The sequence below is a fragment of the Mustela erminea genome, chromosome 18 (genome assembly GCF_009829155.1).
Source record: "Mustela erminea isolate mMusErm1 chromosome 18, mMusErm1.Pri, whole genome shotgun sequence".
In the NCBI taxonomy this organism is placed as follows: Eukaryota; Metazoa; Chordata; class Mammalia; order Carnivora; family Mustelidae; genus Mustela; species Mustela erminea.
The window spans coordinates 21,415,192-21,441,406 of NC_045631.1; the positions used below are offsets into that span (position 1 = coordinate 21,415,192).

General features: G+C 39.3%; 1 protein-coding gene across 2 annotated transcripts; it reads right to left on the reverse strand.

Moving 5' to 3' along the window:
* Positions 1–429: 429 nt before the first annotated feature.
* Positions 430–23,741, reverse strand: UTP6 (UTP6 small subunit processome component). Of its 2 annotated transcripts, XM_032321450.1 has the most exons (19): positions 23,455–23,738; positions 21,684–21,768; positions 20,490–20,531; positions 19,986–20,078; positions 19,251–19,298; positions 18,821–18,884; positions 16,749–16,867; positions 15,165–15,242; positions 14,305–14,386; positions 13,494–13,575; positions 12,420–12,604; positions 11,786–11,865; positions 11,326–11,403; positions 8,840–9,019; positions 7,280–7,360; positions 6,953–7,062; positions 6,074–6,140; positions 2,919–2,991; positions 430–1,694 (listed from the first exon to the last, which is right to left on the reverse strand). In XM_032321450.1, exons 1-19 carry the CDS (start codon positions 23,544–23,546, stop codon positions 1,543–1,545), a joined length of 1,791 nt encoding a protein of 596 aa, XP_032177341.1. In that variant the 5' UTR covers positions 23,547–23,738; the 3' UTR covers positions 430–1,542. The 2 variants fall into 2 exon arrangements, with proteins under 2 accessions (XP_032177341.1, XP_032177342.1); XM_032321451.1 differs by lacking the exon at positions 2,919–2,991 and having other exon boundaries at positions 1,555–1,694; positions 23,455–23,741.
* Between the last annotated feature and the right edge of the window lie 2,474 nt (positions 23,742–26,215).

Sequence of the window (26,215 nt, forward strand, 5' to 3'; positions counted from 1 at the left end):
GGGAATCAAAACCACCACAAAAAAACAAACAAACAAAAGAAAAAAAAAAAAAACCCTAGGGCTAATTATTTGCAATAAAGGAGAGACAAACTAAAAAGTAGTATTTTAAAAATTCTTTCAAATTAGTAAGAAAAGAGTTTGTCAACATGAAAAAAGAAGAGAATCAGGAAAAACACATTAACTTCATTAATATTAAAAAATGCACATTAAAACAATGACATATCATTTTTCACCTATTCAAATAGTAAAAATTTAAAATATAATACCCATTGCAGGTAAAGGTCTGACATTTTCCTACGCTGCTTCAAAGTATTCTCCTACATTGCAAGAATACATGTCAATATTCTTTAAAATACTTATAGCCTTTAATTCAGTATTCTACCATCAACCGTCAATCTCCTGAAGAAATGACCAGGGATGTGACAAAGATTTGTAAGAATTTTCATCAACAGCATTTATAAGAAAAAAATTAGGAATGACAAGGTCCAAACACAAAAGATTAGTAAAATAAGTCATGGCTCATCTATACAATATAATGTTAAAAAGTCGTTAAACGTTTTTAAGACTATTTAACAACATGGAAAAATAACACAAGTGAAACAATGCTAATTAAAAATACACTGAATGCTTCCACCAGAGACATCAATGCTCAGTTAAGGAATATAAAATTCAAACAGTTGCCTCCCCTGCTCCCAGAATGCCCTCTCTGCTCCAGGCCATCCTCCACCCTTGCTGCTGAAGGCCTTCTCTGCTGCTCTAATCTACTCCCAATCCATTGCCCTCCTTTTGTTGCTGGGTCTCCCCACTGTAGACACTTTTCTAAAGATCAGTCCCAGAGATAGAAGACACTTACATATAATATAATGTCTTTTCTCTCTCAAAGGTCAACTTTTGCCCCCAATACCCAGAATCCTCTTCTGTGGCATCAACAAGCTCTCTCAGGATGTCCAGATCCCTACCTCCTTGTGAGAAAGCTTCTCTTCTTTCCTGCTCATAGTGTACACTCAGCGAATGAATGATTGAGTAAATGATCTAATAGTATACATCTAATTCTCATAATGGAAATGAAGTTTAACTCCAAAGGATGAGATTATGGGGTACTTTTATTTTCTTCCCGTTACTCTGCTCCCTCCATATTTCCTACAACAAATGGACACCATGTATACTTTTTTAATAAGGAGAGAATAAAAAATGCAAATGTACTTCCTCCTCTACTTTCACAGGCCCCTAGGTCCAGATTAGAGATACTCATTCTTGACCAGGTATAACAAAAGAAATTCAAGTTTATGATTTCCATATTATCTTGGAAAACATTTAGGACTTACAGTAAGTTCAGCCTTAACAAGTAGCCTCTGGCCACTAAATAGCAATTCTCTTTTCTGGAATTAAGGATTAATGCACTAACTAAATTAAAACATGTCCCAAAATCAGACAGCCATCTAGTCTGCCATCTCTCAGCAAATTGCAGATGAACTCACAATACAAATCTGGCCAGAGGGCTTAAAATACGATTTCACAAAGTTGGCTCTGTTTTTCCTCTTCTCACAAATGGCCAGCTTGATGCATAGCATGTTTAGCTACAAAAACCTCTGCTGACTCTCCCTGTAACATTTTCATGGCTCGCCAGTAGATCTGTCCACAATTCTCAGGTCTACCAAGGTTCAATTCTTCTTTGATGTAATCCATCCAAAGATCTTTAAAGGGAACAAAGAAAAGTTACTGTAAACATACAATTAGATCATTGACAAGGCTTTATTATATAAACTTCACTATTTAATACTGATTTAATGTAAGATTTCTAAGAAACTTATTGCTATTATTTCCCTAAGAGCCCTGTATGAAACAATACCTTTCAGCTTCTTCCTTTTTTTTTTCTCTCAGCTTCTTTACACTAAGGTGTATCAAACTTTTTTTAAAATGGAAAACTTCACTTTAAATCATGACAGGGCACCTGGGTGGCTCAGTGGGTTAAGCCACTGCCTTCGGCTCAGGTCGTGATCTCAGGGTCCTGGGATCAAGTCCCACATTGGGCTCTCTGCTCAGCGGGGAGCCTGCTTCTCTCTCTCTCTCTCTCTCTCCCTCTCTCTGCCTTCCTCTCTATCTACTTGTGATCTCTATCTGTCAAATAAACAAATAAAAAAAAAATCTTCAAAATAAATAAATAAATAAATAAATAAATAAATCATGACAGTCTGTGTATTTCAAAAACCGAAAATACTAAATATTTTAGAGGGAAGATTTTGCTGAGTCTCTTTGAAGGTGAAACCGAGTTTCAATGCGTTCACTGTAACTTTGTTACCAACGCCTAATAAAACCTGCCTGGGTTATTAAAAACGCCATTTTCATTAATTTCACCAGAAGGTCTGCTAAAACTTTGTAAAAGCTAACATTTTTTTTTAACCTAAATTTAACTACTAGACATTGTTTTTGAGTTCGTAAGTAAACAGATTTTATATAACATACCTAATACTCAGAAATATGTTTCACAAGTCCTATAAAAATAGGGCAATATGGCAACAGCCAAAGACAACTATGTTAATTAGCATCCCACTCCCCCTTCTATCAGTCCCACTTTTACTCTGACCTATATTATTAAGCTTTCCCTTACAAGTATCACATGTTTTTTAAAGGATCAAACCAAGCAAATTGTTCTCTACTCCAGAGTTCTTAATAGAAGACCCATGAACTCTTGACCTTGTGAACCTGGAATTATAAGCCAAATTACATCTGCAGTATTTATGCACAAAGTAAGGGAGGAGGCAGGGCAAGGAGGCAAGTTTTATTCTCAAAGAGGGTTAAGGACTGCTCTAATCATACTGATGATTAAGGCTAGAAAGAGTTAAAGACTGTTCTTATCATACTGATGGGTTACACACCACACCTGGAAACAGATAGGTCTATAATTGAAGTTTACTTACCAGAATCTACAGATCCAAACTCTCTCAAAGCCCTCTCATAATATTCTCTTAAGTTCGCCATTTTGCAGGATTCCTAACAAAAGTAAAAGGACAATCTTGACTCAAAAGGCTAATCAATAATGTCACAAGTTCCTTTCAATCACACTGTTAAAACAGCTACCACCTACTAGGTATCTGAATGGGAAAAGGCTCAGGTTTAGGACTAATACACCCCTCCCCTTATCCAGAGGAAAGTCAAATGCAGCAGTCACCAGACTGAAGTCAATGTCAAACAGTGATAGAGCACTCTGCTCTGGTAGCACAGAAAATAGCCTAATTGATTCTCAGCTGGGGGAACATGGGCACCTTCATAGGGAAATACATTTGAAAGCCCTGAAGGAAGACTAGGATTTAAATAAATAAATGGAGAAGGTTTACTCCCTGTGGCTAACGATTTCTTTCTTTTGTATGTCTGGGCCCTGGCACATATTAGCTATGTGCACCTTCAAACTTTTTATATGAAGGCAAAGCATATATAAATACTAATTATATAACCTTCCCCAAGTTTTTAACCCTCTGACCTTAAAAGTTTCCTCACCCATAAAACAAGGATAATGCTATCTCTTACAGCAACTACAAAGATTCAATCAAAATGCTGGCTAATTATGCACCTACCAGAGTAGCTGGTACTAATTTTACAGACAATAAATACTCATTCTTTACCTCCATCTCCATTTAAATGTATTCTCTTTTGTTTCATTTTTCAAAGGAGAGTAAAATCTACAGTTTAAAAATACTCTTATACAGAGAGGCCTAGGTGGCTCAGTCATTAAGCGGCTGCCTTAAGCTCAAGTCATGATCCCAGAGTCCTGGGACTGAGCCCCACATCAGGCTCCCTGCTCAGTGGGAAGCCTGTCCCTGTCCCACTCCCCCTGCTTGTGCTCCCTCTCTCGCTGTGTCTCTCTGTCAAATAGATAAAATCATAAAAAAATTAAAATTAAAAAAAGGACCTTTGTCCAGTCAAGTTAACGATTTCTCATTCAAATCTCTCTTCCCTAAGACTATCATACTATAAAACACATGCATGAAGAGCAGAATCACTGTGTTTAAGATTTTATTTATTTGACAGAAAGCGAGATCACAAGTAGGCAGAGAGAGATGGGGAAACAGGCTCCCCACCGAGCAGAGAGCCCAATGCGGGGCTCAATCCCAAGACCCTGAGATCAACGCCTGAGCCAAAGGCAGAGGCTTAACCCACTGAGCCACCCAGGTGCCCCAGAATCACACTTTGTTAAATTCTCAGAATGTCCTTTCTATGCAGTACCTGGCCTTGTAACCCGCACACCCCTGCAACAGGTATTATCACCTCCTCGATGGAGGGTGATACCAAAGCTGAGAACTGCCCAAGACATATACCTATTATGTTATTAACACAAAGCCTGGTTATTATTTTGTTATATTACCTCTTGCACTATAAGGACAAGAACAGATAAATGACCCACACAATGATTAAAACTGTAAAAATAAGAGTTTAACCTCATAAGTAATTTTCAAAATTCAAGTAAAAATAATAAACACCAATCAAAATACACAAATAAAGGAGAAAAAGCAAAACTTTTTCTCTAACTTCTAAAACTAACAGATTTAGAAAACTTCTAAAACTAACAGATTTAGAAAGGGTGTGAGGAAATAAAATATACTGATATACTTGCTGATTATTGCTCTGAAGTAGTACACTTCTTTTGAAGGACCATCTTATAATATATAAAGAACCATAAAAAGAACTGTTCTCTCCAGTCAAACGAATTTATCTTAAGAATTTCAAAGAAAAAAATGCTGTATAAACAAAATGCTTACAGCACTCTTGTTTCCAGTATCAAAAATCTGGAAACAATCTATACATAATGGACTAGTTATGAAAACTGTGGATTTAAGATTAACACCATAACCATTCAAGATGACCATCGTGGGAAAAACACAGAAATGTGTTCACAAATTAACATTAAGCAAAAAAGAGAGAATCTCCACATGGCACATAAACCAGAAATAAAACTTGAGTGTACACTTGTAAACAAAAAAAAAGTAAACAATAAAGACTTAAATATGGTTGGCTGTGTTTAAATATGGTTGGTTTTCGTGTATTATTTTTTATACTTTTTTTTTTTTTTTTGAGAGGGACAGAAAGATGGAGAGACACAGAGAGGGGAAAGAGGGAGAGAAAGAATCTTAAGCAGGCTCCACACTCAGCACGAAACTCAGTCTCACAACTCTGAGATCATAACCTGAGCTGACACCAAGAGTCAGACTGAGCCACCCAAGTGCCCCTCATGTATTATTTTTTAAACAGAGACCTTCCCGTATTTTCCCTCACTCACAAGTTCAGATAAAAACACCAGAAACATGGGTCACCTGGGTGGCTCAGTTGGTTGAGTATCCAACTCTCGGTTTCAGGTCAAGTCATGATCTCATGGGTTGTGAGATCAAGCCCTGCATCCGGCTCTACGCTCAGCAGGGAGTCTGGGCCTTCTCTCCCTCTTGCCCTCCTTGCAACTCGTGCACACACACTTAATTCTCTTTCTCTCTCTCTAAAATAAATAAATAAATCTTACAAAAAACAAAAACAAAAAAACCACACCAGAAAGAGTTACTCCCTACCCTCTACCTTACATAACCCAATACAGAAGACAAACAGGGTGCTCCCAAGACAGAGAACCAGCACCTCGCCCCACCTGGCAGGGAAGGTCTCCCCTATGAGGTGACATCTGAGTATTCTATTTTCCAGATACGGACTTTCTCTTCTTTGCTCGATTACCACTCCTTAACCATCTCTATGAAAAGTGGTTAGATGAAGGGACTGGAAATTTATACTACATATGAAAGCTTTTTAAATGACAAAAATGCTGCCATATAGGAGAGGAACCACTAATTCAATTTCCCAGACAAAAAATGCAAAGACAGGGGCGGCTGGGTGGCTCAGTGGGTTAAGCCTCTGCCTTCGGCTCAGGTCATGATCCCAGGGTCCTGTGATCGAGCCCCGCATCAGGCTCTCTGCTCGAGAAGCCTGCTTCCTCCTCTCTTTGCCTGCCTCTCTGCTTACCTGTGATTTCTCTCTGTCAAATAAATAAATAAAATCTTAAAAAAAAAAAAAAAAAAAAATGCAAAGACAGAATACTTACTTGCTCCTTTTCAAACTGGATTATTTTCCTGAAAAAATCAACTGAAAACGGACGGCTTTCCTGTAAACTAAAAAGGAGAAAACTATTATCTTCCACAGAGACAGAAAGCCTCTTATATCCCAGGAATCTAAATCCCCACGCCAGCACCTCCACAATGCATGGTTTAATAAAGACCCAGCCAGAAGGCAACACGAGGACTCGACTTGGCCGCCAGTCACTCTCAACACTTCCAGTGTCCAGGGACTTACTCTTCACCCCCACCAAGCTCTTTCCTATCCAGTTTTCTTCCTGTTCTCTTCTTCCTCACTTTTACAGTTTGAAGTTCCCTCTACTACATCTCAAGGTTGTTCTGAAGGAGACCAGTAATTCCACTTCTAAGGATATATTCTAAGGAAGTAATTTTTAATACGGATAAATAATATTGGTGCAGAAATGTTCACCAAAGCAGTATTACTATGACCATCTAGATAACGGCACATCTACAGAGCGGTGTGCCACACAGCCATTTCTAATGAAATGACGTGCATGAAGAACTGTTACTGACAGCGGAAAGGCGAGTGCAGTGTTCACCAACAAAAGCAGTATACAAAATGTGATTATAATAGAATCTCAAATATGTAGAAACAAAGTTTTTAAATGATATATTAAGCATGTGTTTCCCCATGATTATAAAGAGTTATTATTATTATTATTAATGGTTTTTATTTTTTAATTTTCCACCAATGGGTATGAACTGCTTTTATTGTTCAAAAAAAAGACTTTTTGAAAAAATCTCTTGGATTACTTCCTCAGATACTATATGCCATTCATATAATCTAGGTATGGGGGGCTGAATATATGGTTGAAAGACAAGTAATGGTGATGAAAGTTTGTGAGCACCTTTTAAACACAGCTCTGGCCTTTTTGTAGCCACCGCTTCGGTAAGCCCAATCCAAGTACTTATCCTTCAGAGTGACTGAGTCAGCACCTTTGACAGCTAGGAGAGCTTTCTACGATTTAAAAAAAAAAAAAAAAAGAAAAGAAAAAAGGACAAAAGCTGTGTGAGGAAATTTATAAGTATCAAAGCATATTTTCCCAGAACCATCCCAGGCTGCTCAATTAACAGTGCTTTAAGAACATCTGCTATAAAAATAACCAACTAGCCAACTAGGGAACCTATTTGCTCACTCCCCACCCACCACAAAACTCAGAACATAGGGCCTAGACCTTAAAAATGGCTTCTGTGTCTTCTTGGCTTTTGGCACCTTCACTCCACTCTGCCCAAGAAATCCACAATGGCAGACAGACCTGGTCATAGTGAGAAAGAAAAAAAAATAAAAGTTAGAAAATGATGGCTTAGCTCTACACTCTGAAAACTAGTTACCATAAAGACAGGCTCCTACTAAAATACTCAGTATGGGGGCACCTGGGTGGCTCAGTGGGTTAAAGCCTCTGCTTTCAGCTCGGGTCATGGTCCCAGGGTCCTGGGATCGAGCCCTGCATTGGGCTCTCTGCTCAGCAGGGGGCCTGCTTCCTCCTCTCTCTCTGCCTGCCTCTCTGCCTACTTGTGATCTGTCAAATAAATAAATAAAATCTTTTTAAAAAATAAATAAATAAATAAATAAATAAAATTAAATACTCGGTATGTAAAATATGGATTCACTTCCAGTCTGTCCTCATGATAACCAAATTCTCAGGGCCCAGTAGGGATGGCATGCCAGAGCACAGATGGACTTGTGACCAAGACCCCCAAAGTGGTACTCTTCTGTCAGTCCCAGCTCCCATCTGTTGGAATACTGCCTTCAGTTACTACCCTCAGGTATCTGTGAATAAAGTATTGAAGGGTCCATAGCTGGTCAGACCCACAGCTACCCAGGTCACATCTCTGCTGTCTAGGACCCACGACACAAGTACTACCTAATCCAGACTCAACTTTCTGACCTTTGCTCATGCCTCTTACTAATATAAAAGGGGTTACCTGGATGGCTCAGTCAGTGGAGTGTACAACTCTTAATCTTGGGTTGTGAGTTGAAACCCCACATTGAGTGTAAAGGTTACTTTAAAAACCAAATCTTTGACGGGGCACCTGGGTGTCTCAGTGGGTTAAAGCCTCTGCCTTGGGCTCGGGTCATGAACTCAGGGTCCTGGGATCGAGTCCTACATCAAGCTCTCTGCTCAACAGGGAGCCTGCTTCCCCCCTCTCTCTCTGCCTGTCTCTCTGCCTACTTGTCATCCCTATCAAATAAATAAATAAAATCTTTAAAAACAAACAAACAAAAAATCCAAATCTTTGATACAATTTTAAAAAATAAAGGTTCTGAAAGGCACCTGACTGGCTCTGTCAGTTATGTGTCCAACTCTTGATTCCAAGCCCCCAAGTCAGGCTCATGATGAGCAAGGAGTCTGCTTGTCCCTTCCCCACTGCTCCCCGCCCTGCTCTCTTTCTGAAATAAATAAATAAAATCTTTAAAAAAATAAAAAATATAACTCTGACTTAAGTGTACGTACAGCTTTGGAAGCAAGGGAAAACCATACTTTCAATATTTCTTACTTACAAGATATCAAAATAAAACAGGTAATTTCATTTGATGTAGTCATTTTTCAAATAACAAACTAGAAATCAGCTATTAAATGGAAGGAAATTCTTCCACTCCTGACACCTGACCCACAGGCACATATGTACTTTGGGGTTAGCCCTCATCAGATAAGCACACTTCAAATGAGCTTTGGCTCAGTCTCAAAAGGTTTCCCAAACAAAATGAAATACAAAAGACCCAACTCACAGACCTGGGCTTTCAGATGCACAAAAGCTTCCTCAAAGAGCCGAGCTATGTCAGGGCTCTTGGAGTCAATCAGCACCTGCAGCTTCATCTGCCACATGGTCACAGAGTCTCTGAACAATTCAGTCCCAGCTACTGCCACCTCCAGAGCTTCCTTTAAGAAGTCCTGACGCAGCAACAACTCGATCTGGAGAAGATAAAAGATCACTGGAAAATTAACTACCGAAAGCTAGATCATCTAGGCTGGGGGGACAAAAAAGAGACCTCATTTAAGGCAGTTATTTCAAAGCATCTCCACTTAACTTCTGACAAGGGCACAAAGTGAATTATCTGAAATGTCTTCCACCGCCTGCTCTTATTGCTAAAAGGCTACCAAAAAATAGGGAAGACGTACAAAATAGAGGGCCTAAATAATTTAGATTGGATGTTTTTAATAGTTCAATATACTAAAACCCTCACTTACCCAAGAGAATATAAAAATCAGACAAAACCAGTATTTATGGGTTGATAATGTAACAGGTTTATTCATTCAAATGGAGTTGGGCATACAATCAACTGGTACAATTTTTCTGAAATGTATTTGACACTATGCAACAAGAGTCATGGAAGTGTTCCTATCTAAACTTGGAAATTTTATTTTAACAAAGATGACCCAAAGCACAAGGAAATCATATGTGTTCAAAATGCTTAAATCTGGGGCACCTGGGTGGCTCATTGGGTTAGGCCTCTACCTTCAGCTCAGGTCATGATCTCAAGTTCCTGGGAACGAGCCCCACATCAGGCTCTCTACTGGGGAGCCTGCTTCCCCTCCCTCTCTGCCTGCCTCTCTGCCTACTTGTGATCTCTCCATCAAATAAAGAAAGAAAATCTTAAAAAAAAAATGCTTAAATCGACACTACTGTAACGGAAGAGGAAAAAAACCTAAAACCAATTTAATTTTACAAAATTGTAAAAGAATAAATAAATGGCAATATGTAATCTGCTCATTCAGCAAGCATTATTATCGCACACTTATATATGCTTTATTCAATAATGAGGAACTCAGGCATGTTCTCCACCGCCTGAGGGCCTCTAGTCTAGCAACAGAGACGGTCTAACACTTGCCATGACAAAGAAAGAATCGTATGTTACAAGAGTACAAAGCAGGAGCACCCAACACGGTCTACAGCAACGATGAGACAGGAAACACAATTTATGCGAGGCTTAAGGAAGGTTAGGCATTAGTTAGAGAAGGCTCTCCCAACCAGCATATGCAAGAGGCTGAATTAAAGATAAGAGGCAATTTGGAAACAAAAGGAAATCCAAGTTCAACTTGGCTGAAGTTAGAATGTAGAAGGTAGAATGTATACTAGAGAACTGGCTGGTGAGGCCAAGGCCATATTAGGAAGAATGACAAGCTTTATCCAAAGGACAGTGGGAAGCCACAGAACAATCTGATCATCAATTTTAAAAGATCATTCTGTGGAGAATAATCTGGAAAAACGATGGATGAAGGAGTCAGGTAAGCATTTTAAGTTTAGAAACCATATACTGAGGAACTCTCAACTAAAGGCAAAGGCACAAGAGTGGTGAGGTAGTAGGCTTGGCAAGGGCAGCATCAGAGATTTAGGGAGCAGAGGATGTCTAAATAGCCAGAGTGGTAAATGACCAAACAGTCACAACAGAAAGAGAGCAGGGCTCCCAAAACAATACTCAGAGCAAAGTCCACCTAACTTTATAGGAGGTGACTATCTTGCCGGTATTCGATAGCTCAAATGCGAGCAGCTGAACTCATCCAAGCCTGGGATTTTTCCCAGATAGATGCCATAATGGGAAAGGGGCACCTTAGTCATGGTGTAATGCAGCAGACTAGTACACAGTATATGCATTACCTAGCTGTATGTAAAAAATATTTTTTAAATGTTAATGAATGAACATTTTTACACATGTCAAGAACTTTGTAAGCTGTCAAAAACAAAGATCACTATCACTATTTTAAAATCAAGTAAACAAACTCAGAAAGGCTAAGTGGCTTGCCCAAGTTACCTAGCTATTAAGCAACAAAACCCAATCTAGACCACATATTCCCTGAGCACATTATCCTAGTTCCCCTAAAATCCTTATCCACCCCAGAGAACAGGAATGGGTTAATAAGCTTCTTACTGAAATGTCAGCTTCTGGTTTGTCTTTATTGTTATCATACTGATGGTTAATCTGGGTTAGGCACACATTCAAGAAAAGGATATTCACAAAAAGATCAATGGGTAGACAAAATAAATCCAACTTGTGACCCCTTGTTCCGAGTGTTTTCCACTATATAACATACCTCCCTTTACTGGTAAACATTTCATTTTTGACATTCACCAAATACTGAGAGACAAACATCATGTCTCTACATCTTCCCTTTCAAACTTCCAAATGGGGTTAGTCATATAACTATATATTAAAACACATGACACCAGCACGAACCAACTGGAATTAAGTACGTGTTACTGGCAGTGAATGTGTCCTTACCCACTGCTTATACTGGAATTCTGGTAGAAGTCTGAGTTCATGTGCCTTCCTGAATGCCGTCATGGTTCTTTCCAGCCTCTGAAATCAGAAAAATCCTTCACTTAGTTACAAACAACCCACTGGGAGTCTTTGGCCTCTGACAGGAACAAGTACAGTTTTGCACATTTCTGAAAACTGAGAGAAGGAACTTGAGGTGGTTTCACTTATAATTAGACCAGTCAAAAAGCCACACCAAGACAGTCCAATAAGAGAGCGCCTCCTAACCAGGTGGCCCGAATAAGGATGCAGCAGACTCAGACCTTCAGAATGACTAGTCACCCACAAAGAAAAAGACCTTAGGTTAAGCATGAAGTTCTTAGAAGCTATCCCAGGCCCCAAAGGAGCCATGTGTCTGCTCTTCTTCCAGAAAACAGTCACCTTCTCATCAGCCACTATAAGCAATGTACCTTAAGTCCCTTACCCTGTCTCTGAGGAACTGATTGCTGGTCTTCTTAGCGAACCTTTCCAAGCAGAAGCTGATGTAACACTTCCACATGGCCTCTGGGAAAGTCAGAGAGATTACACTGATCAAATCTCCAGTCTCTCCATTTAACAGTCATCATACATTTTTTCTGTGAGTGGAATATTCCCCAGAAGAAGAATTTAAACGAGTCTGGTGAAAAAAACTAGTCATTCCCATCACAGCCAATCAATCATCTCAAATAGTAGGGGGAAAAGCAACTGAGTAACCAATGAACTGTAAAAACTAAAAACTTCATCCATGTTATACATCCCCTCTACCTTAATACCCCTATATTACAAAATTTGAAAGTAAACCTATGTTAAAAGATAATTAAGGAAGGACAATCTTCTAAATTACTATTTCCTAAGTATCATCTCCCCCAAAGAGATGAATATAAACATCATTACTGTCAAGGAAGGTCATAAAAGCTCCATTTTTAACCACAAAAGAACAAGTTGGAATGCCAGGCACACTGTCAACTACCAGAGAGAGATTCCTGAAAACTGATTTTTGGTGACAGGAACAGAAGCTTTAGTTTCACGTTTGTGAACACTATCCCTGCTATACCACAACAAGGTCTGGTGAAGTTCACCTGTAGGGAGAGTCTTCACCGCCTCTTCATACACGGCACAGCACCTCTCCTCCTTCCGGCCCACCTCCACTGCTCTGGCTTGTTTTGTGGCAGGCTGCTCTCCAGCTGGCTGTGACTCCATCTCTAATTCTCGCCGTGCCACGTAATCCCAAGTGAGAGGGTCATCTGTGTGCAGGGCCTGAAGGCTGAAAAATAGTTTACTGGCATTCAGCCCTATGACACAAGACTAACTCAGAGTATCAAACAGAGACAGTTCCCTATGCTCTAAAAATGTACCCTGGACAGACACCCCTTTAACAATCCCATTACCATGAGACAACTTCCCAAAAGACCCTCCTGATAGCTTCACACTCACTGCATAAATTCTGTCAACTGATCAGAGTTGTGGCAAATTTCTTAGGTTTCGGAATGTTTCAGATACCATTCTCAAATGTTAATTTTCAAGTTAGCTCTCAAAGTCAAATCAACAGGTATGTGTGACATGACAACACTCTTCAAACCCTGCAGAACCTTATTATATCCAGGCTCTTGATTTTTCTATAATAGAGGCAAAGAAGCAGCACAACCTAACCCTCTACCAAAGCCCTGAAAAATCCAAAGAGCAAACTGATCCGAGTTCTATTTTATCTTCTGTGAAAGTAAGGGGGGCTACCTAAGAGGGAAGTACTCATGAGGCAGGCTGCAAATAATTCTTAAACCATAAGCTCAAACACTGAAGAATGTAACTGCCTGCAGCATCAACTGTAAACACTCACGACGACCACTGGTTTTACGGACAAAAGACATGCCAGCAAATATTTTGATATAAGCTGTAGGATATTTGTTGTTGAATAAAGGCCAATTATTTCCCAAGGGAAGCCCATAAGGGAGTCAAATAATTTCTCCAGAAGGCTTTTTTTGTGTGTGTGTGTGTGTTTTTTTAATATAAATTACTATGATACAACAGTCCTAAAACTTCGCTTTCTTCCAAGGATTTAGTGTGGCATCTTCTCTCCCCCTTTCTAAACACCCAATCTCAAACTTTTACCACAAGATTAGAAGTAGACATATTCACTTTTCCATGACTTTACTTACTCATCATAAATTTCTTTTTGCAGATCTGTGGCAAAGTCGAACAGCTGTGCAATTGAAAGCAGGGACACATGAAATTCTGCACCTAAAATTTAAATAAAGTGGGAGAGGGGAGTAAGACTCTCAAGTATCATTTTACTCTAAAGTATCACTTTCACTTTTTTACAAGAAAGTACTACTTTCTTGATGTGCTGGAGTTATTTTGTTTGGTTATTTTTTTTAATTGAGAAATAAGACAAAACAGAAAAACACATCATCCACTACTCAAGCAAAACCATTACTGATATTCTGGAGTATTCATAAACATTTCCTTTCTTCTAAACTTCTTCCCAGCATAAAGAACTATTCTAAAGCACCCATGTGAATAAAACTCCCATGTGAATAAAATACTCAGTAAACTTACTGAACTGTTCAAGTATATCCTAAGGGGCAATCAATCTTTTCTTAAAGAAACAGGGCACTATTCGTACACAATTTTTATGCATGTTCTAACAGAATTTCTTTTTTTTTTTTTTAAAGATTTTATTTATTTATTTGACAGAGATCACAAGTAGGCAGAGAGGCAGGCAGAGAGAGAGAGAGAGAGAGAGAGGGAAGCAGGCTTCCTGCGGAGCAGGGAGCCCGATGCGGGGCTCGATCCCAGGACCCTGAGATCATGACCCGAGCCGAAGGCAGCAGCCCAAACCACTGAGCCACCCAGGCGCCCCCTAACAGAATTTCTAATAGAAATTTTCCAAATTAGCTAAAGGTCTTTCTTATTATAAACAAAATGTTTCACTCTCCCATCATAAATAAATTTTCAAAACATGCGTACCTTTAATTATGCTTACAGAATTCTTATAGATGATCCGTGCCAACTCGCCCTTAAGGATTTCTTCAGGATAATCAAGATTCCCCTAAAGAGTATTATATTAAATATAACTTAAAAGATACAGCCGGGAACCAGAAAAAGCACTAGGAGAAAATTAACAGTCCTAGACTACCTGTGCCATATGTATGACCTCTGGCAAATCACGTCTCTCTCTCTGGGCCAGTTCCCTCACTTGTAAAATGTGCAGCTTGAACCAGACCACTGATCTTCCAACTGTGTTCTTTCAGGCTCCTAGAGTGATAGCAAGATCACACGGCTTAAGGCCTGACTCTCTACTTAGACTGAAACAGGTCAGGTTTTACATGCCATGTTTACCCCTCTGTGTCAACTCTTATTTGAATAACAAAGTTCACAGCTGGAAACCACAACAGATGATAGCGAAATTCCTTTTTCAGCTCTAACATTCTAAAACTTCTTTCTTTAAAATTATTGTCACAAAAAAAATTGTGTAAAATGAAAAAGGAAGCTAGCAACCACACATTTCACAACCCTCAAGCTCCTTCAACCTGTTAATATGTCATTAATGAAACCATAAAGGAGTAAAGAAAACCATTTACCATTCCATCAGTAATAAATAATTTTGAGGACTACTTCAATTACTCCAAATGTCTATTTTTAAGGCACAAAAATTCCATTTTTACTACTAAGCCCATTTAATTAAATCCACTCTAGATTCATCTTCAAGTTTCAAAGTTAAGACATTAAATTGGGAACAAAAATAGATTCCAAAAATTTTCTCTTACTCCTAAGCAGATTCGAAACACTACAAATTGTTCACGCATGACAACACATTCGGATCTTACCACATCCATTTTGGCTTTTTCAAATTCTTCTTTTTCTTTCCTCAGTTTTTCAGCATGCATCAACTCCATCCTAAAATACTACACAAGGGAAATAATAAACTAAAAATCTTTGTAAATATTTTTTTTTAATCAGAAATACATTAGATGCCATTTTTCACCTATTAAGTACCAGATCTGGGAAAGTCTGTGGGCAGTATAATATTTTGATATGAAACTAGCAGACATTTATGAGGAGGAAGATCTTTGTGGTGGTAAAACAGCTCTGTATTTTGATTGTGGTAGTGGTTACACAAATCTATACATGTTAAAAAAAAAAATGACATAGAACCATATGGACACATCTACCAATGTCAATTTACTAAATTTCCTTATTATGTAATATTATAAAATGTAACCATCAGGAGAAACTGATTAGTGGAATGCAGGACCTCACTGTACTGTCTTTGTAATTTCCTGTGAATCTATAATTACTTCAAAATTAAAAATCAATAGCAAAATCAAGCTATAACAAGAAAAACTAATGCACAACTAACATATAAACTTGGACTTCTCCAGAATTTTTAGGACTTTGAATTTTATGTTATAAGACATATGAAAATGACAAGTTTTTTTTTAAGATTTTCTTTATTTAACAGAGAAGAGAGAGAGATCACAAATAGACAGAGAGGCAGGCAGGCAGAGAGGGAGAAGCAGGCTTCCCGCTGAGCAGAGAGCCTGATGCAGAGCTCGATCCCAGGACCCTGAGATCATGACCTGAGCCAAAGGCAGAGGCTTAACTCACTGAGCCACCCAGACGCCCCAGAAAATGATAAGTTCTTAGAAAACATTTATGCCCCGGGGCACCTGGATGGTTCAGTTGGTTGGGCGCCCAACTCTTGGTTTCAGCTCAGCTCATAGAAAGGAACTTGGCTCAGGGCATGATGTCAGGGTCATGAGATCAAGGCCTGCGTCTGACTCCGCACTCAGCACAATCAGCTTAAGATTCTCCCCTCTCCTTCTGTCCTCTCCTCCTACTCAAATGCATGACGCACACTCTCTCTAAAATAAATCTTAAAAAAAAAAAAAGATTTGGGGTGCCTGGGTGGCTCAGTCAGTTAAGCGTCTGCCTTTGGCTCAGGTCATGATCCCAGAGTCCTGGGATCAAGCCCCACATCCAGCTCCCAGCTCAGTGGGGAGCCTGCTTCTCCCTCTCCCTCTGCCTGCCGCTCACTGTGCTTGTGCACGCCCTCTATCTCTGACAAATAAATATTTTTTTAAAAAGCATAAAGATGGCTGAACCCTGGCCCCACAACTAAAAAAGGTAGGGTTCAGTTTCCTATCCCTCCCAACCATAATGAGCAGGTCAGAGTTCCCATCTCTCACTAACAAGATGGAAGCTGCACATGGTCAACATGTATTGCTGGCCAAGAAATATCTTTGTTACCTTTTTTTCCAGCAGCAATCCCTACTTATCCCTAGCCTCCATAAATCAAAGTCTTTTTTAACTTCATAAAGAATGTAGGTCCAAAGTCTTTTTTAACTTCATAAAGAATGTAGGTCCAAAACTAAGACATCACTCTCTCATCTTACAGGTATGCAACTCACTTCTTGATAAAGTTTCGGGCACTCTGGATGAAAGCGCAGAGCTCGAAGAAATAGCTGTCTTGCACTTTCTGAAGACAAACAATCTTCCATTTCCCATTTGGCTGCCATAATCCACAAAGCTATAAATGAAAAACATCAGACTTCACTTCAGTAAATCGATGGAGAAAAACCAAAATTTTAAATTCTAAAAATTTAAAATTTAAAAACCAGAAATTTTAAATTCTAATTTTAATACTTAAAAGATTATTTTTTAATCTTACCAAAAGAGAAAAGGGATGGAGAGAGGGTGTTTCTAATGGTTATCTGTAAAGTACTGTTGCTTTATTTAGGTACTCTGAAGCACAGATGTAAATGATAGTATCCATGGATACTTGTGTCCTCATCCAATCTGAGATCAACATCATTAAAAGTCACACACAAATTTTAGAAGTGTTAAAATGCTGGAAAATTATGTATTTTAGAATCAATGAAATAAAAATATTTTGCTCTTTTGCTTTAAGTAGTTCATAGGTTTTTTTTTTTTTTTTGAATGATTTAATTTTTAAGATAAAAATTTTATTACACCTGTTGGGAATAAAGGCTTTAAAAAAACAAAAACCTTTGTCTTTCTACACAAGAAATTAACCTTAACATTCTAGCTATTTCCCAACTTAATAAACTTAATATAAGTCAACTATGTCACCAGACAAGACTCATTTTGGTAAAAATGACTCATGGTTGGTAACCACGTCTGGACTAGAGGGGTTGTGAGTGGGACAGAGCCACTGCTCTGGGCTTTCTTAAACATATGACTCCTGAAGCTGAGCACAGTGCTCTCTGGGATTCCTGGAAGCTATCTATGCCCATCCACAGGTCTTCCAAGCCAGAGTGGCTCCTCTACCGATTCATGTGATCTCATTCCCTCATACCTAAATGTCACCTTGAGGACTAGAGACCAACCTCCCTATTGCTAAGAGTACTCTACCTAATGCTGTCCTGCTGTATCCTTCTGAATTAACTGGTACCATATGTAGCCTACCTTAGCCTGTGCTGTGTGAACTTGGTTGAGCCTAATACCTGACACTGGAGCACCTCCAATACAAAATGATGTACCACTTCACAGTACTCAAAAGAGAAATCTCTTAGAAAACATGAGTATCTTCCCTGGGCCAGCCACTCTTGAAAAATCTGTATTAACATATTCCCCTTTATGTTTTTAAGTTTTCTCCTTTCAACTCTTCTTAAATGTGACTGCATCCAAACAGAATGTCCCTCAAAGGACCAGAGTTTATTTGATCATCATCTAAAAACAAACTTAGTGGAGTACCTCGCTGTCTGAGTCAACACAGCATGAAACTCTTGATCTCTGGGTTGTGAGTTCAAGCCCAACATTGGGCACAGAGGTTACTTTATTTATTGACTGACTGATTTTTAAAGTAGGTTTCACACCCAGTGTAGAACTAAACACGGGGCTCAAACTCATGACCCTGAGATCAATACCCGAGCTGAGATCAAGAGCCAGACCCTAACTGACAGGAGCCATCCAGGTGCCCTGGGTATAGAGCTTCCCTTAAAAAATAACAGAAAATTAGGGCACCTGGGTGGCTCAGTGGGTTAAGCCTCTGCCTTCAGCTCAGGTCATGATCTCAGGGTCCTGAGATCGAGCCCTGAATCGAGCCCCACATGGGGCTCTCCGCTTGGCAGGGAGCCTAGTTCCCCTTCTCTCTCTGCCTGCCTCTCTGCCTGCCTGCGATCTCTCTCTCTGTCAAATAAATAAATAAAATCTTAAAAAAAAAAAAAAACAGAAAATAAAAGATAGTTTTTTAAAAATAATTAAATACTTTTTAAAACAAACAAATAAATAAGAGGAAATTTAGTCCCTCTTACCCACAAATGCACAAATGCAATATCTGACCCAATAAGTGGCACACAATATGCAGCGATGAACTAAGAGGCAGCTATTCTGAAACCAAAAGTACCTACACTCAAGTTCTCAGAATTATTTCTTTTAGGTTTATTAAGAAAAATAAATTCCAAAATAGCTTGAGTCTACATAAAGGGTAGAAGAAAAACTGATGAAGAACTCACCATACCTGGTTTGTTTGAATGAATGGCCAACATGGCAGAAAATACCTTGCTAAGTTGAGCTTTGGTAGCCTGAAAGAGAAAAAGCAATTCTACTTCCTATCCAGTAAAATCATTGTTACTAATCTCTAAGTGATCTGGTACTGTTTCCTTACCAACTTAAAATCCAATGGGGCAAGATCTGCTGTTGTAGAGACATATAAATACAGGATACATTCATGGCTTTCTTCTACCTAAACCACTACATGTAAACATTCCAAATATCTAAAAATTTTCAACTTTACTGAACAAACAGAACACAAAAATCATTTTCTGGCTTAGAAGCCATTTATACAGTCATTCAGATAAATAAAGGTTACACAGAAATTCAGCCTTCTTATAAGGCAGACTAACTGAAAGAAGGAATAAGGAAGCAAGAAACAGCTGCCCAATACTCACCCATTTCTTACAAAAGACTATATAGGATAGCCAAAGTTGAACATCATCCTGCAAGAAAAACAATGTAGTAAGCTGCCTGAAATTTAACTTTATACATATACAACTTTGCACTAATTTTTTTTAGAAACAGAGGTAGATTTCAGAAAGGCCAATGTTACAACACATCGCTCAGTCTACATGCTCTTCCTCACTGAGGCCTTAGATCTCTTAAATGTGGTAACTCCATCTGGCCACCACTCCCACCTACCATGCTCTAAGACAAAATGTGTTATCTACCCAATGTGTTCAATGCAGGTCTTAAATGATGTCAGTCAGGGGTAGCAACCCAAAATTTGTCATTCCCAAGTACTCTGCCATTCCCAAAGTACTCCCTATACACTGTATCGCAGCCCTAGAGCCCAACCTGAAGAGTATCAAGTGAGCGAGGTGCTGCCCGTACTCTAACCATTCATCTTCTACCTCCAAGTCTTTGATGTACTTCACTTAGAGATTTACCCAAACAAATCCCAAATTTCTAATCCATAATGACGTATCAAACCTACCTTTTTCAGTACCATCCTCAGAGAAAGATCAATTTTCTTAATGGTTTGGTTAAGTGGTTTTAAATAATGATACCATAATTAGGTTAAATATTGACCCACCCAAAAATAAATAATACATTTGAATATTTAAATCTCAGTACATACAATACAAATCTTCACATCTCTTACAATTAAAGATGTTCTGATCACTTACTTTCCATTTTGCTGAAGCTCGTCGGAAGACACCTTGCACCCGGTGTACAATAGAATTCTCAATCTCATCCTTCTTAAATGAATAGCCAATGCGCTAAGAAAGGACATACACAAAGCCTCAAATTAATCACATTTATCTACAGCAACATTCCTACTTGATCTTAAACAGTACTGATAAAGAAAACAAATAATTACAAATACTCATTATGAGCACATCACCACACAATTTATCAATGCCAACTGCTTCCCAAACCCAAGCTCCAGTTATAGAGCCACACTACTTAATTCTAAAATTTTCCAACTTCCAGGGCCACCTGGGTGGCTCAGTCATTAAGCATCTGCCTTTGGCTCAGGTCATGATCCCGGCATCCTGAGACTGAGCCCCACATTGGGCTCCTTGCTCAGTGGGGAGTCTGCTTTTCCCTCTCCCTCCATTGCTCTCCCTGCTCATTCTCTCTTTCTCTCAAATAAATAAATTTTTCCAACTTCCAGAATATCTACTTACAGTTCTCCTTCTCTGAATCAACTCCAAAAGATTAATTTCATACTATGGAAGAAAAACATACAAAAAAAGAGAAAACAATAACATTTATAACCTTTTAAATGCAAGAAATACATTTAGTTAAAATCATAAAATAAATAAAAATTAAGAATAAAAACAAAATTGGGGTGGAAGCACCTGAGTGGCTTAAACAACTGACTCCTGATTTCAGCTCAGGTCATGATCTCAGGATCATGAGACTGAGCCCCCTTTTGGGCTCTACACTCAGGGAGGAGTCCACTTAAGATTCTCTCCCTCTCCTTTTGCCCGTCCCCATGCTCGTGCTCTCTCTCGCTCTCCCTCAAATAAATAAATACCTTTTTTTTTTTTAAAGTTGTAGTGTCAAGCCTAACACAATGCTTCGGCCATGGTCTGATAAGTGCAAAACACTTTTATTCAAACTAACATCTTCTCAGTGCCTACTGTTTGCAATGTCCTCAGTTAACTTGCTCCATACTCTACTTTTGTTATACAGTCAATTAGATTATTTTTTTTCCTTTTTCCTTTTTAAAACTTATTACTGAAGTATAGTTGACATAGAGATTATATTTTGTGATGTAATACGCTCCACTATGAGCTTCCAAACCTCTTCCAAATATAAGATTTGTAGTCAGGTCTCATTTGTTCACCTGTTTTTTTTAATCTTAGGTCAGAACTTTCAGTCTTGTAACACTGCATCTTACTACTGGGTCCAGCTAGGTTTTTTTATCCAACATATTAGCTATTCTCCTCCATCTGAAAATTGGTCCAGCATAAACACTTTATATTCACTCAAATCTTTCATCCATTTATAGTACTGAAGAATTTGCAGCACACATAAATATTAACTTTCCAACCACCTACTGTTGTCAAACCCACCCTCCTTCCCCCCACCAACAAGAAATAGTATGTCAGTTCTCTTGCTGACATCCTGATACACAGTATCTTTGGCAGTACCTGATCTACTAACACTATAGAAGGAATAAAGAAAAGTTCAGTTTGCCAAGGACTGAAGCCGTAGTTAAGCAATGCTATTCCTGAATCACCTCTATTTCTGCTCAAAAATTACCATTTAATCATCAATTCTAGAATTTCATAGAAAACTCAATCAAGTGCACCATTCTAGAACTTATTTAAAATTTGTGAAGGGAATAAAAAGTAATGAACTTATTCACTCACTTGAACATAATTGATAAAGTCTTCCTTAAAAAGGGCTCTTCGCTGTATTCTATATTCCAGATCCGAAGCCTTCTTAATGATAGCTCTGAGGAGAAAGGCACTTAATATGCAACACTTATTAAAAAAAAAAAAAAAAAGGTAACACTTGAAAAGAGCGTTAAGTTAAAGAACTTTGGGGGTTTTCTTAGGTTGTTTTTAGTTGTTGTTGTTGTTGTTGAGATTTTATTTCTTTGACAGAGAGAGATATAGTGAGAGAGGGAACACAAGCAGGGAGAAGCAGGCTTCCCGCTGAGCAGGGAGCCTGATGCAAGGCTTGATCCCAGGACCCTGGAACTAAGACCCAAGCTAAAGGCAGACGCCCAATGACTGAGCCAACCAGGCGCCCATTAAGTTTATTTTTAATATATTTAAAACACATTTTCCAAAACCTGAAATTCCCACATAATTAACCTTCGTAAGCAAGTATTTTCTCACATCATTATTTCTGTGTGCTTAGGGGCATCAGGATGTATTTTAAAACTGTCATGAAAATCATCTTAATAGACTGCCAGAACCACTGACATTCCCACCACCAAAGCAAACAATGTTAAGTACTTTACATTATTTATATGTGATACTAGTAAAGATTTACTTTCCTCCAAATTCAGGTCACTTAGGTTTTAATAAAAAAAAGTATCTTTTCTAAATTCCTCTTATGAGTTTTCAACATGCAGACTTTAAAAAAAAAAAAAAAAGACCTAGATTGTCCCTGCTGTTTCTACCTAGGCAGGTTTATAAGACTACAAAGGACTTACAGAAAGAGATTCATTGTATTTAGCTAGAGAGAACACAAAATATGTGTATCAGGGAAATTTAACACAAGATATGCAAGACCAATAACTGTCTCTAGTAATAATAACAGGGGCCCTGGGTTGCTCAGTTGGTTAAGCATCTGCCTTCAGCTCAGGTCATAATCCCAGGTCTTGGGATGGAGCCCTCCATCAGACTCCTTCCTCAGTAGGGAGCCTGCTTCTCTCTCTTCCTCTGCATGCTGCTTCCCCGGCTTGTACTCTCTCTCTCTGCCAAATAAATAAATAAAATCTTTAAAAGAAAAAAAAAAACAGTTAATAACATTTACTGAACACTCATTAAGAGTCCACACTTCTATGTGCCATTTCACTAACAAATGTTTAAGGCTCCCATAATCACATTACTACAATCACAACCATTGTAAAATGCAGAAACAATCACAGAAAACCATTAAAAAACATTAAACTTAATTCTAAAAATTACTCAATGCCAACCATGTGCCAGATGTTGTTGGCCACGCCCCGAGGTAGAACACGAAATTGAATTAAATGGTCCCCCCACCTTCATGTCTTATTAGGAAGATTTATCCGCTCCTCCTGGGCTCCCACAGCACTCTCTGCATCTCTAGGGCAGTACACTCTAGTACAATCAACCTACAGCACGCCGCAGTGTAAGCAGAATGTTTAATTTGTCTCCCCCAGCACACGCAAGGCAGGTAGCTCCTGATACTGGCATCCTAGTTTTATCATCTTTAGAGCACTAAGAACCGGCTCCATGAAGAGCTGTCAGGCGTTTCGTGGGTGAGTGGACAGACCACCTTGCCCCGAATGACAAATTCTAGGCATCAACAAAGTATGAAAATGGGGTTCTTCCAGGTTAAGAAAAATAAACCCAATTAAGTGTCCCCCGCATCCCTGCCCCCCGCCACAGACTTCCTCCCCTCTCCTCCGCCCGTCCCAGCCCCCCCTCAGCTCTCTCTCACTTAATCTCCGCATGACTGAACAGTCCAATGCGCTCCAGCTGTTCCAATTCGGGGAGTCGATCTTCTATGCGTTCCTGGATTATCTCCGCCATGAGGTCACAAGCCCACACAAGCCACCGGCGAACTTCTCCAACGCCAACACGCGAAGGAAGAGCCCACCTTCTATTCCGGAGACCCAGCCCCAGCGCTCGCACGTGCTGACGTAACGTGCGTCCTAGGTCCCGCCTCTTCCGCTTCCGCTTCCGCCGCCTCCACCGTTGAAGAAGGCCCTCTGGCCCCTACGGCGGCTGTCACCTCTCTGTGGCTGATTGTGGGGTTGCTGCAGGACCCCTTAGACGCAGGAGTGCTCACGTGGACAGGAAGGGAGGGGAGGGGAGGGACGGAGCCGGCGTGGGGGCGGTCCTAAACGCGCGCTGGTCTAGAAGTGGGCGGGGATCCGAGAAAACACCTGCGGGGGTTCAGAGCGGTTACCTGAGGGAGACGTGTTTTGCGTTTTCTGCGAAAAATTGTCCCCTTTTATTGTGCGGCCGTCCTCGCTTTCCAATAGCGAACATCTGAAAATGTCAGTAATGAAAATCATAAAGGACGCTGTATCTGGCAGACTGTCCGTGATACTATGGGCTCTGCTTTCGACTAGACTTGGTAAACCAGTGTGATATCACCGGTTTTTCACGTGCCAATTAGAATCTCTAATTGGCCGATTAATTTTTTTAAATAGAAGGACTTTTCATTATTTAAATAATAATTCATCCTTCACCCCCAAGATCTTTTAAAACACGTGGCCCTGGGTGGGTATCAGAAAGTATATGTTTTTAGAAGAGGGGAGCTTGGTAGTGAAAACTTTGGGAGTTACGGAAATAAATCAGTAAGGTATAGACTCTCTTTAAACCACTGCCCAAGCAAGTTAGCATTTCTAAGGGTACCATCAGACAACTCAGCCTGGAAGTGACATTGTTGGTATAATTACTAAACCTAAAATAACTACATGACTGAATTCTTTTTAAGTTCTGGAAGATGATTAAAAAAAAAAAAAAAGCAGGAGTTCTTGCTAGACCTGTTTATTTCAACATTGGCGTTACCACCTTGTGATTTATAAAGGGGAATAGGTTTAGCAATTAACCATGTTCCACCTCTGTGCCTTTCCTTTTTAATGGTTGGTTGTTGGGGTTTTGGGGGGGGTTTCTTGTTTTTCCTTTCACATTTTACCCCATTAGTCTCAGAATTGAGGCAAAGGTTGGCTTCGGCTTCATTTCTGGATCCCTCTGCTGTAGAGGGGAAGAAACTCATGGATGTAAAGCAAAGGATAAATTTCCTTGTAAAGAAAATCCCCAGCCTGTGTTAACAGTGAAAGTAGGGATGCTGCTATACAGTAAGCTCCAAATAGGTAGGGAATACTTGTTTTGTTCACTAGACATCTGGGAGCTTAGAACAGTGCCTAGAAAATAATAAGCACTCAATAAATAAATGCATGACATAATAACAAATGGCACTTGCTAGATTTCTTTAGGTCCAAGGGACTCAGCAAGCTGAGAGATTTTAATCTTTCATTTCAAGGCAAATTTGATAGATAACTATGGTTTTTAAATCAACCCAGCTATAAATACTCTCCTCGCTTATTTTCAAATTTTGCTTCTATGTTTATCTTGCTCTAACAATTATTATAATGTTAATGGCAGGGGCGCCTGGGTGGCACAGTCAGTTAAACACCTGCCTTCATCTCAGGTCATGATCTCTGGGTCCTGGGATGGAGTCTGACATCAGGCTTCCCAGTCAGTGGGAAGTCTGCTTCTCTCTTTGCCCCAGCCCACATCCTCTTGTGTATGAGCATGCACAGATGCACTCTCTCAGAAACAAAATCCTTAATTAATAATAATAATAATAATAATGGCAAAGCTATCTTTTGTTTCCTCTGCATCTCAGTATAATAGCTCTCTCTTATCTAGGGCTTCTAGATGCCCAGCTATTATGTGCACTGTTCTAAGCTCCTTATATATTAACTCACCTACTCTGATCACAAATATTTTAAAATAACAACTCAAGGAGCTTTTGAAGAGGAAAAACAAGAACAACAACACCTGTTAGAGAAATCCCATATAGCAGAGGAAATTGTGTTTGAATAATGCCAACTGAGTCTCAGAATTCCTAGATAAGCACACCTAGTGAAGGAACCACAGGTCCAGAGAAAAAGTGCACTTGAGTCTGGATCTCTAAGGTGCATCTTAGAAAACTTGGTATTTCTTTTAGTCTTTTATTTGATCTTCAAAACTCACCATGGATCTCAGATTGGTGAACAGGTACTACCTGGGAGGGGGAGGCCTCTGAATGTTAGAAATGTTCTATTCCTGGTTGATCTGGGTGGTCATTGTGTGTGTGTGTATACACACACACATATATATACACACACACATATATATTATATATATACACACATGTGTATACACACACACATATATATACACACACACATATATATTATATACACACACACACATATATGTGTGTGTGTGTATGCGTATGTAGAAATCCATCCATTGAGGTGCACACTTAAGATTTCTATACTTTATGGGGGCACCTGGGTGGCTCAGTTGGTTAAGCACCTGTCTTTGGCTCAGGTCATGGTCCCAGGGTTCTGGGATCGAGCCCCACATTGGGCTCCCTGCTCAGCAGCAAGTCTGTTTATCTCCCTCTCCCTCTGCCTCTCCCCCAGTCATGCACACTCTCTCTCAAATAAATAAATAAATACAATCTTTAAAAAAAAAAA

Coding starts and splice junctions, on each gene's coding strand:
- UTP6 (XM_032321450.1), bottom strand. CDS start 23,546: ATGGCGGAGATAATCCAGGAACGCATAGAAGATCGACTCCCCGAATTG. Junction 19,299..19,985: donor GAGCTTCAGCAAAATGGAAA/GTAAGTGATCAG, acceptor TTTTTCTTGCAG/GATGATGTTCAACTTTGGCT. Junction 6,141..6,952: donor GCCAGAGCTGTGTTTAAAAG/GTGCTCACAAAC, acceptor TCTCCTTTTTAG/TTTACAGGAAAGCCGTCCGT.